At 43.1% G+C, this 12,237-nt stretch overlaps 1 protein-coding gene across 1 annotated transcript; it reads left to right on the top strand.

Annotated features, from left to right (window-relative positions):
* The first annotated feature begins 414 nt into the window (after nucleotides 1–414).
* LOC111966162 (uncharacterized) lies at nucleotides 415–10,385 on the top strand. Its single transcript, XM_070444322.1, has 6 exons — nucleotides 415–723; nucleotides 1,373–1,411; nucleotides 1,708–1,837; nucleotides 5,341–5,443; nucleotides 7,836–7,872; nucleotides 9,924–10,385. The coding sequence occupies exons 1-6, from the start codon at nucleotides 559–561 to the stop codon at nucleotides 10,269–10,271; spliced, it is 822 nt and encodes a 273-aa protein (XP_070300423.1). The 5' UTR covers nucleotides 415–558; the 3' UTR covers nucleotides 10,272–10,385.
* Nucleotides 10,386–12,237: the final 1,852 nt, after the last annotated feature.

The following is a 12,237-nucleotide window of genomic DNA, read 5'->3' as shown; positions in this document are numbered from 1 at the left end:
GGCGGGGTAACCCATGTTTCACTTTGAAGTGTAGTGCGACATTGTGTGACGGCACGCGTTTATAGCACCCTCTGCTGACCATACTTGGAAATGTTTGCTTCTGTAATTCCAGGTGAGACGGGTGTAATCATTCATCTTGAATAGGTCAACGCAGGCTACTTCCAGTCTGTTTGTCTGACCATAATAAACCATTGAAAAGTTTTCCTGCAACAGAAACTCTTTCTTGGCCTAATTTTGCAATGTCCAATACGTTTTTGTTAGCTACCCTACATTTGTGCAGGAACGACGGGAGGTAGGCTATTTACTTTTGCAGCTTTTGAAAATGTTTTTCTGGAGCAAGTAAAAAATGAGATGTTATTGGTTAACGTTGCACAGAGTTGCAATTTAAATGAGTAGACAATGGGTGAGCGTATTTCTAAATGTTAATATGGATTTGAATTAGGCCTAAAACGTTCTATTTGGGTTATTGGACGGGATCCTGCGATGACGACCACCCAACGTTTCATTAGCCGTGCGCTAAACCGTGCTGTTACGTCATCCGTGTCTCTATTGTGACGTATGAGATTAAGTGGTTTTCAATGTCAGACAATGGCTAATCATATGGTCATCATTTTCTACAAGACCGGTCATGAGGCGAAGTCGATCAACAGACATTTTACCAGCCAGCCACCCTACTCAGTAGACCCCACCGTCTCGACAATTATGATCGGACAGAAGAACAAAGTAAATGCTGTGTTTCTCTACTCTAGAATATCCCATAGCCAAATATACAGTCCATAATAATGCCAATGGACTTTTCGACTGCAATCAATTTAGTCACCATAGGCCTATTAATGTTTTAGGATACGTTTAGCAGATTATGTCCTTATTAAGCCGCATACAGACAGTCCGCGAAAACGCTGCTGACTATTCGTTATCAAGTGAAAATATATTTCTCAAGCGGCAGAGAAAAATGACCAGCACGTGCGGTAGTAGTTGTGATCGGTAGCTAGCTGCGCCTTCGATGCCGCTGGGTGGGAGGCAAATCTGCCGCTGGCTTTTCATAGAAACCAATTGAGGGGGCTGGCTTTTCATAGAAACCAATTGAGGGGGCTACGTTTTCTTTCGTTGTGTGTAGACCATTGCATGCTCAAAAAAAGGTGCTAGTTAATAGCCTACCAAAAAAGGGTTATTAATTTGCCCCTCCAGGTAGAACCAATAACGTGTTCTATCTGGGACTGAACTAGAATTGCATTATCTGATTACTATTTACATTTAGCAGAATGGCGTATCCATAATTAAACTTGAGGAGTTGAACCCTTTTGGAACCCTTTTTTCTAAACTGTAGTAGATCATTTATTTCACATATGCATTCTCTTCTCTTCATCTACAGCGTAATAGTCTAAGGCGTAGCAGCCGCCGTGCCATGCAGGTGAGGTTGCTGTATGCTAGCATGCTTTCCATGCAGTCTGTTAACATCTGTTACAACGATGCATCATACCATTAGGCCTATATTCAGCTGAGACCCAACTATACTGAAGATTCTACATAGAGGATGCTTTTAAGTCCATGGCAGGATAATATTTATTTTTGTTAGTATAAATCCCAAATGGCACTCTATTCCTTATTTAGTGCACTACTTTTGACCAGGCAATAGGGGAATAGGGTGCCATTTGGGACACATTATGTTATTTAATAAGGGTACAGGAAATACAATTATGTTCACAGGCCACGTTGACCTACCCTGAGGTGATCGTTCGGAGTGTGGAGATGACATCGGTCAGTAGGAGAGACATCTCCTCTTCGATCAGCAACAACACCTACAACCGATACTTGCTGGAGAAACAACAGAAGATAGGTTTGAAACACTTAGAAGTTGGTAGCCCTTAAGACTCGTACCCATATATGGGTTGAAAATGGCTGATTTGAGCACTGATAATCGCCTAAATTGGAACGCAGTGGATATTCAGTAAAATGCTATAAATTATGTCAGCGCTCAGGCTGGCTCTAARCTTCACAGCGCTGAATGGATTTTGACTGACAAACTTTCTGAACCGCACGCAACAAAGTTACCCCCATCCCTCCCGCTAATTGTGCAACGTTTGCACCTTTTTCGTTGTCTGAGTGAGGGAAATGCTGTAAATTAAGAGGGCTCGATGTATTTTGAAAGATGAGAAGTTGAGGATTATAATAAATATTGCTTTGATGTCCTACAAGCAAGTCAAACAAGTCAAGAAGTCCAAATGTGCACTTCACATTTCCATATCATAAAACTCATGTCATATACAGTGTCAACGTTTATGATCACTATATTTGATGTAGTTACAAGATAACATGACGTCGTACCCTGGGTTGTTCTGAACAGAATGAGCCTATGTTTGTCTATTGTGGAGCCAATTTGCTGTGGAACACGTACCTGAATGCATGCATGACTCCTTTCAATGCGCATCAAAATGATGATCTGTTTCTCTGAATTGCCCTGTGAAAGCCTAACACTGTAAGATCGTATTTTATAACTTAGCTAGTCATGTTGCAATAGAACAAGCTTTCAAATGATGCCCACCTGACCCACGGGCTGTTTTTTTGATTGCGTAAACAACAACAGTAATCGTATGTTGGCGGGGATGCAAGGTAGTGTTCCAAACAAAACAACCACAAGTGTGTTTGCTCTAGTTCATTTGAGCGATAAAAGTGCATTGACATTACTTAAGAACTTTGCACTTTTTTTTGAGAAGTGTGTGTCTGTCCACTTGGAGACACCAGTTAGTCCATACCAGTTAGTCCTCTCACTCAAACCCATTTTTTTGTCATGTTGCACCTACTCCACATTTTCCAGGAATATTCTTATCATGTTACTGAATGTAATTTTCAGATTTCGTTATCAACAAATGCAGCATAAAGTAAATATAAAATGCACATAAAATCAAAAGTCTTGTGTCAGGTGAACTGTTGTGTCCTCATCTTTGGTCCAAATTTTCCCTAAATCTGCAAACTGTTTCATTTCAATTGCTACCATGCTTATGCATATGCTTTTTAGATTTATTCTGTTAGAAATATTTCAATTTAGACCTATAGGCCAAGGGTTAAATAGGCAAATGGATGGTGTTTTTTTAGTTTGGGCGTCTTACACAACTATGAAACAGATTTTGTATAATACGGAAATACTCGAGTACCAGTTTGGTAAACTGAAAAAATATATAAAACGCAACATGTAAAGTGTTGGTGTCATGAGCTGAAATAAAAGATCCCAGAAATTTTCCATACGCACAAAGCTTATTTCTCTCAAATTTTGTGCACAAATTTGTTTACATCCCTGTTTATAGAGCATTTCTCCTTTGCCAAGAGAATCCATCCACCTGACAGGTGTGGCATATCAAGAAGCTGATTAAACAGCATGATCATTACACAGGTGCACCTTGTACTGGGGACAATAAAAGGCCACTAAAATGTGCTGTTTTGTCACACAGCACAATGCCACAGATGTCTCAAGTTTTGAGGAAGCGTGCAATTGGCATGCTGACTGCAAGAATGTCCACCGGAGTTGTTGCCAGAGAATTGAATGTTAACTGCTCTACCATAAGCCACCTCCAACGTCGTTTTAGAGAATTTGTCAGTACGTCCAACCGGCCTCACAACTGCAGACCAAGTGTAACCACCCCAGCCCAGGACCTCCACAACCTGCTTTTTCACCTGCGGGATCGTCTGAGCCCAGCCACCCAGACTGGTGAAACTGGGTTTGCACAACCAAAGAATTTCTGCACAAACTGTCAGAAACCGTTTCAGGGAAGCTCATCTGCGTGCTCGTCGTCCTCACCAGGGTCTAGACCTGACTGCAGTTCGACGTCGTAACTTACTTCAGTTGGCAAATGTTGACCTTCGATGGCCATTGGCACGCTGGAGAAGTGTACTCTTCATGGATGAATCATGGTTTCAACTGTACCGGGCAGATGGCAGACAGCATGTATTGGGTCATGGGGGCGAGTGATTTGCTGATGTCAACGTTGTGAACAGAGTGCCCCATGGTGGCGGAGGGGTTATGGTATGGGCAGGCAGGCATAAGCTACAGACAACGAACACAATTGCATTTTATGGATGGCAATTTGAATGCACAAAAATACCGTGACAATATCCTGAGGCCATTGTCATGCCATTCATCTGCCACCATCACCTCATGTTTTAGCATGATAACGCAAGAATCTGTAAACAATTCCTGGAAGCTGAAAATGTTCCAGTTCTTCCATGGCCTGCATACTCACCAGATATGTCACCCATTGGGCATGTTTGGGATGCTCTGGATCACTGTGTACCACAGCGTGTTCCAGTTCCCGCCAATATCCAGCAACTTCGCACAGCCATTGAAGAGGAGTGGGACAACATTCCATAGGCCACAATCAACAGCCTGATCAACTCTATGCAAAGGAGATGTGTCGCGCTGCACAAGGCACATGGTGGTTACACCAGATACTGACTGGTTTTCTGATCCACGTTCCTACCTTTTTTTAAGGTATCTGTGACCAGCAGATGCATATCTGTATTCCCAGTCATGTGAAATCTGTCACACCTTGATCTGTTTGATCTGTCTTTGCTCTCCATCCCCCACCAGTTGTCTCCCATCTTCCCACATTATCCCGTGTATTTATACCTGCGTTTTCTGTTTGTCTGTTGCCAGTTCATCTTGTCCCATCAAGTCCTACCACCGTGTTTCCATGTTTCCTGTGCTCTAGTTTTTGTTTTTCCTAGTCCTCCCAGTTCTGACCTTTCTGCATGTCCTGACCCTGATCCTGCCGCCCTGTACCTGCCTGACTCTGATTTGGATTACAACTCTTTGCCTGCCTTGACGTACCTTTTGCCTGCCCCTTGTGTCTGCATCTGGGTCTTAGCCTGAGCCGTGACAAAATCCATAGATTAGGTTCTTGTGAATTTATTTCAATTGACTGATTTACTTATATGAAATGTATCTCAGTTAAATCTTTGAAATTGTTGCATGTTGCTTTTATATTTTTATTCAGTGTAGATGAAGGACAACATACATTTCCCACTGAGCAAAAACTGGTTGAATCAACGTTGTTTCCACTTCATTTCAACCAAAACATTTAATGTGATGATGTTGAATCAAAGTGGATAACTGATTGGATTTGAAAATCAGTGCAAGAGAATTTCATTTTTTCCCAGACAACTTTTAGCCTAAATCTAATGACATGGTGACATTTTTTGTTGATTTCACGTTGAATTCATGTTAGTTGACAACTCAACCAAATGTAAATCAAAACTAGACGTTGAAATGACATGTGTGCCCTTTGTCAAGTACTTGTTACACTGTAAAGATTAAACATCTAATCAACTTTATTTTTGGGCTTTCAGAGTTGGTTTGGTTCCAGAAGACAGGGAAGAAGTCAACTCTGGCTGTCGGAGCAACCAGTCCAACACCTGCTGTGTTCAATGTCACTAAGGGTCTATCTGACAAGTAAGGTATTTTTTACATATCCTTTGTGATTCAGGGTTGGTATGATGTCGACGGATTCCCTGCAGTTGTCAATTTATGAAGTGCATATGCACATTAGGCCTACAACAGAGCCATAGATTGATATGGCTCTGGCTGTATTGCAGTTGCATTGCACACATGATCAGATCTCACAACGCCTGGAGAAGTGTTTAATGTCTCAGGATGTATCATATTGAAGTGGATCCTTAGACTTTCAAATAAAATCAAATGTTATTTGTCACATACACATGGTTAGCAGATGTTAATGCGAGTGTGGCGAAATGCTTCTGCTTCTAGTTCCAACAGTGCAGTAATATTCAACACTTCTCCAGGCGTTGTGAGATCTGATCATCTGTGCAATGCAAATGCCATATGATCAGAGCTTTATATAGGCTATGTAGAAATCTATGGCTCTGTTGTAGACCTGGAACACAGCCATTTTAATGATTTCTATTGACCAGCGATATGTGAGTAAGACCTTTAAACAGGTCAACATTCACAAGGCCGCTGGGCCAGACGGATTACCGGGATGTGTACTCCGAGCATGTGCTGACCAACTATCAAGTGTCTTCACTGACATTCTCAACCTCTCACTGTCTGAGTCTGTAATACCAACATGTTTCAAGCAGACCACCATAGTCCTTGTGCCCAAGAACACTAAGGTAACCTGCCTAAATGACTACCGACCCGTAGCACTCACGTCTGTAGCCATGAAATGCTTTGAAAGGCTGGTCATGGCTCACATCAACACCATTATCCCAGAAAACCTAGACCCACTCCAATTTGCATACCGCAGATGATGCAATCTCTATTGCACTCCACACTGCCCTTTCCCACCTGGACAAAAGGAACACCTATGAGAGAATGCTATTCATTGACTACAGCTCAGCTTCAACACCATAGTGCCTTCAAAGCTCATCACTAAGCTAAGACCCGGGACTGAACACCTCGCTCTGCAACTGGATCCTGGACTTCCTGACGGCCCGCCCCCAGGTGGTAAGGGTAGGTAACAACACATCCGCCACGCTGATCCTCAACACGGGGACCCCTCAGGGGTGCGTACTCAGTCCCCTCCTGTACTCCCTGTTCACTCATGACTGCACGGCCAGGCATGACTCCAACACCATCATTACGTTTGCTGATGACACAACAGTGGTAGGCCTGATCACCGACAACGATGAGACAGCCTTTATGAGGGAGGTCAGAGACCTGACCATGTGGTGCAAGGACAACAACCTCTCCCTCAACGATCAAGACAAAGGAGATGATTGTGGACTACAGGAAAAGGAGGACCGAGCACGCCTCCATTCTCATCGACGGGGCTGTAGTGGAGCAGGTTGAGAGCTTCAAGTTCCTTGGCATCCACATCACCAACAAACTAACATGGTCCAAGCACACCAAGACAGTCGTGAAGAGGGCTCAACAAAACCTATTCCCCCTCAGGAGACTGAAAGAATTTGGCATGTGTCCTCAGATCCTAAAAATGTTTTACAGCTGTACCATCGAAAGCATCCTGATGGGTTGCATCATTGCCTGGTGTGGCAACTGCTCTGCCTCCGACAGTAAGGCACTACAGAGGGTAGTGCATATGGCCCAGTACATCACCGGGACCAAGCTTCCTGCCATCCAGGACCTTAATACCAGGCGGTGTTAAGGCCCCAAAAATTGTCAAAGACTCCAGCCACCTTAGTCATAGACTGTTCTCTCTGCTACCACATGGAAAGTGGTACCGGAGCGCCAAGTCTAGGTCCAAGAGGCTTCTAAACAGCTTCTACCTCCAAGCCATTAGACTCCTGAACAGCTAATCAAATGGCTACCCAGACTATTTGCATTGCCCCCCCCCCCCCCCCACGCTCTGGTATTTATCTATGCATAGCCACTTTAATAACTCTACCTACATGTACATAATTACCTCAATTACCTCGACACCGGTGCCCCCTCATATTGACTCTGTACTGGTACCCCCTGTATATAGCCCCGCTATTGTTATTTACTGCTGCTCTTTAATTATTATTTATTCTTATCTCTTACTTTTTGGGGGATTTTCATAAAACTGCATTGTTGGTTAAGGGCTTGTAAGTAAGCATTTCACTGTAAGGTCTACTACACCTGTTGTATTATTTGATTTGATTTATGTAGTGACCAAAGGCAACCAAAGATATTGCAGAGAGATGGCGAAGCATGAGGCTGCACTCATCAGCACCCAAACACAGATACTATTAAGCATCTGCGTATGTGCACAGGAATTAGCTTCTCTCTCTCCTGCAACATTGTTTCGCACTGTCTTTTGGTCGAAGTTGTGCCACTGCTCATGTTTACGTTAAATCTACATTTAAAACAAATTGGAACACATTTTAATTGACATTTGTTTCAGGCAGTGGCAGTCCATACAAGGGGAGATGCCAGGCAATGTAAGATTATTTTCTCTTTATTCCACCAGAAGAGGCTGTGGGAGGAGCTATAGGAGGACGGGCTCATTGTAATGGCTAAAATGGAAAGATGGAACGGTATCAAATACATCAAACATATGAAACCACGTTTGACACGTTCCATTTATTCCATTCCAGCCATTACAATGAGCCCGTCCTCCTATAGCTCCTCCCACCAGACTCCTTGTCATACCGTTTCTGTACCACACAGGGTAAATGGTATTATCGCCCAAGCCTACTTCATAGAGCTCCTCCCACCAGCCTCCTGTTCATATCAACATACAGTTGAAGTCGGAAGTTTACATACACTTAGGTTGGAGTCATTAAAACCTGTTTTTCAACCACTCCACAAATGTCTTGTTAACAAACTATAGTTTGGCAAGTCGGTTAGGACATCTACTTTGTGCATGACACAAGTTATTTTTCCAACAATGTTTACAAGACAGATTATTCACTTATAATTCACTGTATCACAATTCCAGTGGGTCAGAAGTTTACATACACTACGTGACTGACATTGACATAATTTGAGTCAATTGGAGGTGTACCTGTGGATGTATTTCAAGGCCTACCTTCAAACTCAGTGCCTCTTTGCTTGACATCATGTGAAAATCAAAAGAAATCAGCCAAGACCTCAGAAAAAAAAATGTAGACCTCCACAAGTCTGGTTCATACTTGGGAGCAATTTCCAAACGCCAGAAGGTAACACGTTCATCTTTACAAACAATAGTACACAAGTATAAACACCATGGGACCACACAGCCGTCATACAGCTCGGGAAGGAGACGCGTTCTGTTTCCTAGAGATGAAGGTACTTTGGTGCGAAAAGTGCAAATCAATCCCAGAAACAACAGCAAAGGACCTTGTGAAGATGCTGGAGGAAACAGGTACAAAAGTATCTATATCCACAGTAAAACGAGTCCTATATCGACATAACCTGAAAGGCCGCTCAGCAAGGAAGAAGCCACTGCTCCAAAACCGCCATAAAAAAGCAAGACGACGGTTTGCAACTGCACATGGGGACAAGATCGTACTTTTTGGAGAAATGTCCTCTGGTCTGATGAAACAAACATAGAACTGTTTGGCCATAATGACAATCGTTATGTTTGGAGGAAAAAGGGGAGGCTTGCAAGCCGAAGAACACCATCCCAACCGTGACACGGGGAGGCAGCATCATGTTGTGGGGTGCTTGCTGCAGGAGGGACTGGTGCACTTCACAAAATAGATGGCATCATGAGGTAGGAAAATATATGTGGATATATTAAAGCAACACTCAAGACATCAGTCAGGAAGTGAAAGTTTGGTCGCAAATGGGTCTTCCAAATGGACAATGACCCCAAGCATACTTCCAAAGTTGTGGCAAAATGGCTTAAGTGCAACAAAGTCAAGGTATTGGAGTGGCCATCACAAAGCCCTGACCTCAATCCTAAGAAAATGTGTAGGCAGAACTAAAAAAGTGTGTGCGAGCAAGTAGCCTACAAACCTGACTCAGTGAAACCAGCTCTGTCAGGAGGAATGGCCCAAATTTACCCAACTTATTGTGGGAAGCTTGTGGAAGGCTACCTGAAACATTTGACCCAAATTAAACAATTTAAAGGCAATTCTCCCAAATGCTAATTGAGTGTATGTAAACTTCTGACCCACTGGGAATGTGATGAAAGAAATAAAAGCTGAAATAAATCATTCTCTCTACTATTATTCTGACATTTCACATTCTTAAAATAAAGTGGTGATCCTAACTGACCTTAGCAGGCATTTTTACGAGGATTAAATGTCAGGAATTGTGAAAAACTGAGTTTAAATGTATTTGGCTAAGGTGTATGTAAACTTCTGACTTCAACTGTGCCCTTCCTCACCATCAAATCCCTCAATTGTTGTTACTTATATACTATTACAGTATATTGTAAAAATCTCTTTAGTAATGTAGTTTCAGGAGACATGTCAAAAGACAAAGTGCTAAATATTTTTGGCATTCACATTACCTCTAATTTAAAAAAAGATCTGACTTTTCTTGCCCCTCTGTGTAAAAAAAGATGACAAGAGAGGACTTTAATGAGACCTGCAACACCATCCTATCGTGGGTTAAAGAGGCCGTTGGGACTGCTGTGAAGCCTGCCCTGGACCTGACCTGGGAAATCATCACCACTAACGGATCTTCAATATTGTCCACCCCCTCCAGCTGCTCACGAACAGAGGAATGCTCAGTTGTGATCTGTCCCTTTCCATCAAGGTATTTTGAACGTAATAGTACTCTATGGTCAGTGGTAAGAACTTTGACCTGTGTTAATTGTCACATGTCAGACATTGACTGTACTGCTACTCTGCTGTTCTCTGAATTGTATTTATTATGGATCCCCATTAGCTGCTGCCACAGATTGTAAACTGTCATGGTCAAAACATATTGATACAACATTAGCTAAGATGGGGAGAAGTCTGTCCATAATAAAGGGCTCTTCTGCCTTCTTAACAGCATTATCAACAAGGCAGGTCCTACAGGCCCTAGTTTTGTCGCACCAGGACTACTGTTCAGTCGTGTGGTTAGGTTCCACAAAGAGGGACTTAGGAAAATTGCAATTGGCTCAGAACAGGGCAGCACGGCTGGCCCTTAGATGTATTCAGAGAGCTAACATTAATGTACACAGAGAGCAGCTACTCTTCCTGGGGTCCAGCAAAATTAAGGCAGTTATACAATTTTAAAAACATAATACATTCACAACAGATTTCACAACACATTAAGTGTGTGCCCTCAGGGTCTTACTCTACTACCACATATCTGCAACACAAAATTAATGTGTACGTGTGTGTATAGTGCGTATGTTATCGTGTGTTTTGTATGCATGTATCTGTGCCTATGTTTGTGTTGCTTCACAGTCCCCGCTATTCCATAAGGTGTATTTTTTTCAAATCTAATTTGACTGCTTGCATGAGTTACTTGATGTGAAATAGAGTTCCATGTAGACATGGCTCTATGTAGTACTGTGTGCCTCCCATAGTCTGTTCTGGACTTGGGGACTGTGAAGAGACCTCTGGTGGCATGTCTTGTGGGGTATGCATGAGTGCCAGTAGTTCAAACAGAGAGCTCGGTGCATTCAACATGTCAATACATCTCACAAATACAAGTAGTGATGAAGTCAATCTCTCCTCCACTTTGAGTGGAAACAAGTCTCTCACCGTTGCCGCTTGCTATAGACCACCCTCTGCCCTCAGCTGTGCCCTGGACACCATATGTGAACTGATTGCCCCCCATCTATCTTCAGAGCTCGTGCTGCTAGGTGACCTAAACTGGGACATGCTTAACACCCCGGCCACCCTACAATCTAAGCTTGATGCCCTTAATCTCTCACAAATTATCAATGAACCTAAATATACCTCTGCTGTTTTCAACTAAGATCTCAGCGATCACTGCCTCATTGCCTGCATCCGTAACGGGTCTGTGGTCAAACGACCACCTCTCATCACTATCAAACTCCCTAAAACACTTCAGTGAGCAGGCCTTCCTAATCGACCTGGCCCGGGTATCCTGGAAGGATATTGACCTCATCCCGTCAGTAGAGGATGACTGGTCATTCTTTAAAAGTGCCTTCCTCACCATCTTAAATAAGCATGCCCCTTTCAAAAACATTCTAACCAGGAACAGATATAGCCCTTGGTTCTCTCCAGACCTGACTGCCCTTGACCAGCACAAAAACATCCTGCAGCGTTCTGCATTAGCATCGAATGGCCCCCGTGATATGCAACTTTTCAGGGAAGTCAGGAACAAATATACACAGGCAGTTAGGAAAGCTAAGGCTAGCTTTTTCAAGCAGAAATGTGCATTCTGTAGCACAAACTCAAAAAAGTTCTGGGACACTGTAAACTCCATGGAGAATAAGAGCACCTCCTCCCAGCTGCCCACAAGCTAGGAAACACTCTCACCACTGATAAATCCACTATAATTGAGAATGTCAATAAGCATTTTTCATTTTTTTTCTTTTTTTGTGTGTCAAATCGGAGGGCCTGTTGTCCGGACCTCTGGCAGTCTCTATAGGGGTGCCACAGGGTTCAATTCTCGGGCCGACTCTTCTCTCTATACATCGATGATGTCGCTCTCGCTGCTGGTGATTCTCTGATCCACCTCTACGCAGACGACACCATTCTGTATACTTCTGGCCATTCTTTGGACACTGTGTTAACTAACCTCCAGACGAGCTTCAATGCCATACAATTCTCCTTCCGTGGCCTCCAACTGCTCTTAAATGCATGTAAAACTAAATGCATGCTCTTCAACCGATCGCTGCCCGCACCTGCCGGCCCGTCCAGCATCACTACTCTAGACGGTTCTGACTTAGAATATGTGGATAACTACAA

The sequence above is a fragment of the Salvelinus sp. IW2-2015 genome, linkage group LG7 (assembly GCF_002910315.2).
Source record: "Salvelinus sp. IW2-2015 linkage group LG7, ASM291031v2, whole genome shotgun sequence".
Taxonomy (NCBI): domain Eukaryota; kingdom Metazoa; phylum Chordata; class Actinopteri; order Salmoniformes; family Salmonidae; genus Salvelinus; species Salvelinus sp. IW2-2015.
The sequence above is the reverse complement of the archived record's forward strand: the minus strand, read 5'-3'. Positions and strand labels throughout refer to the sequence as shown.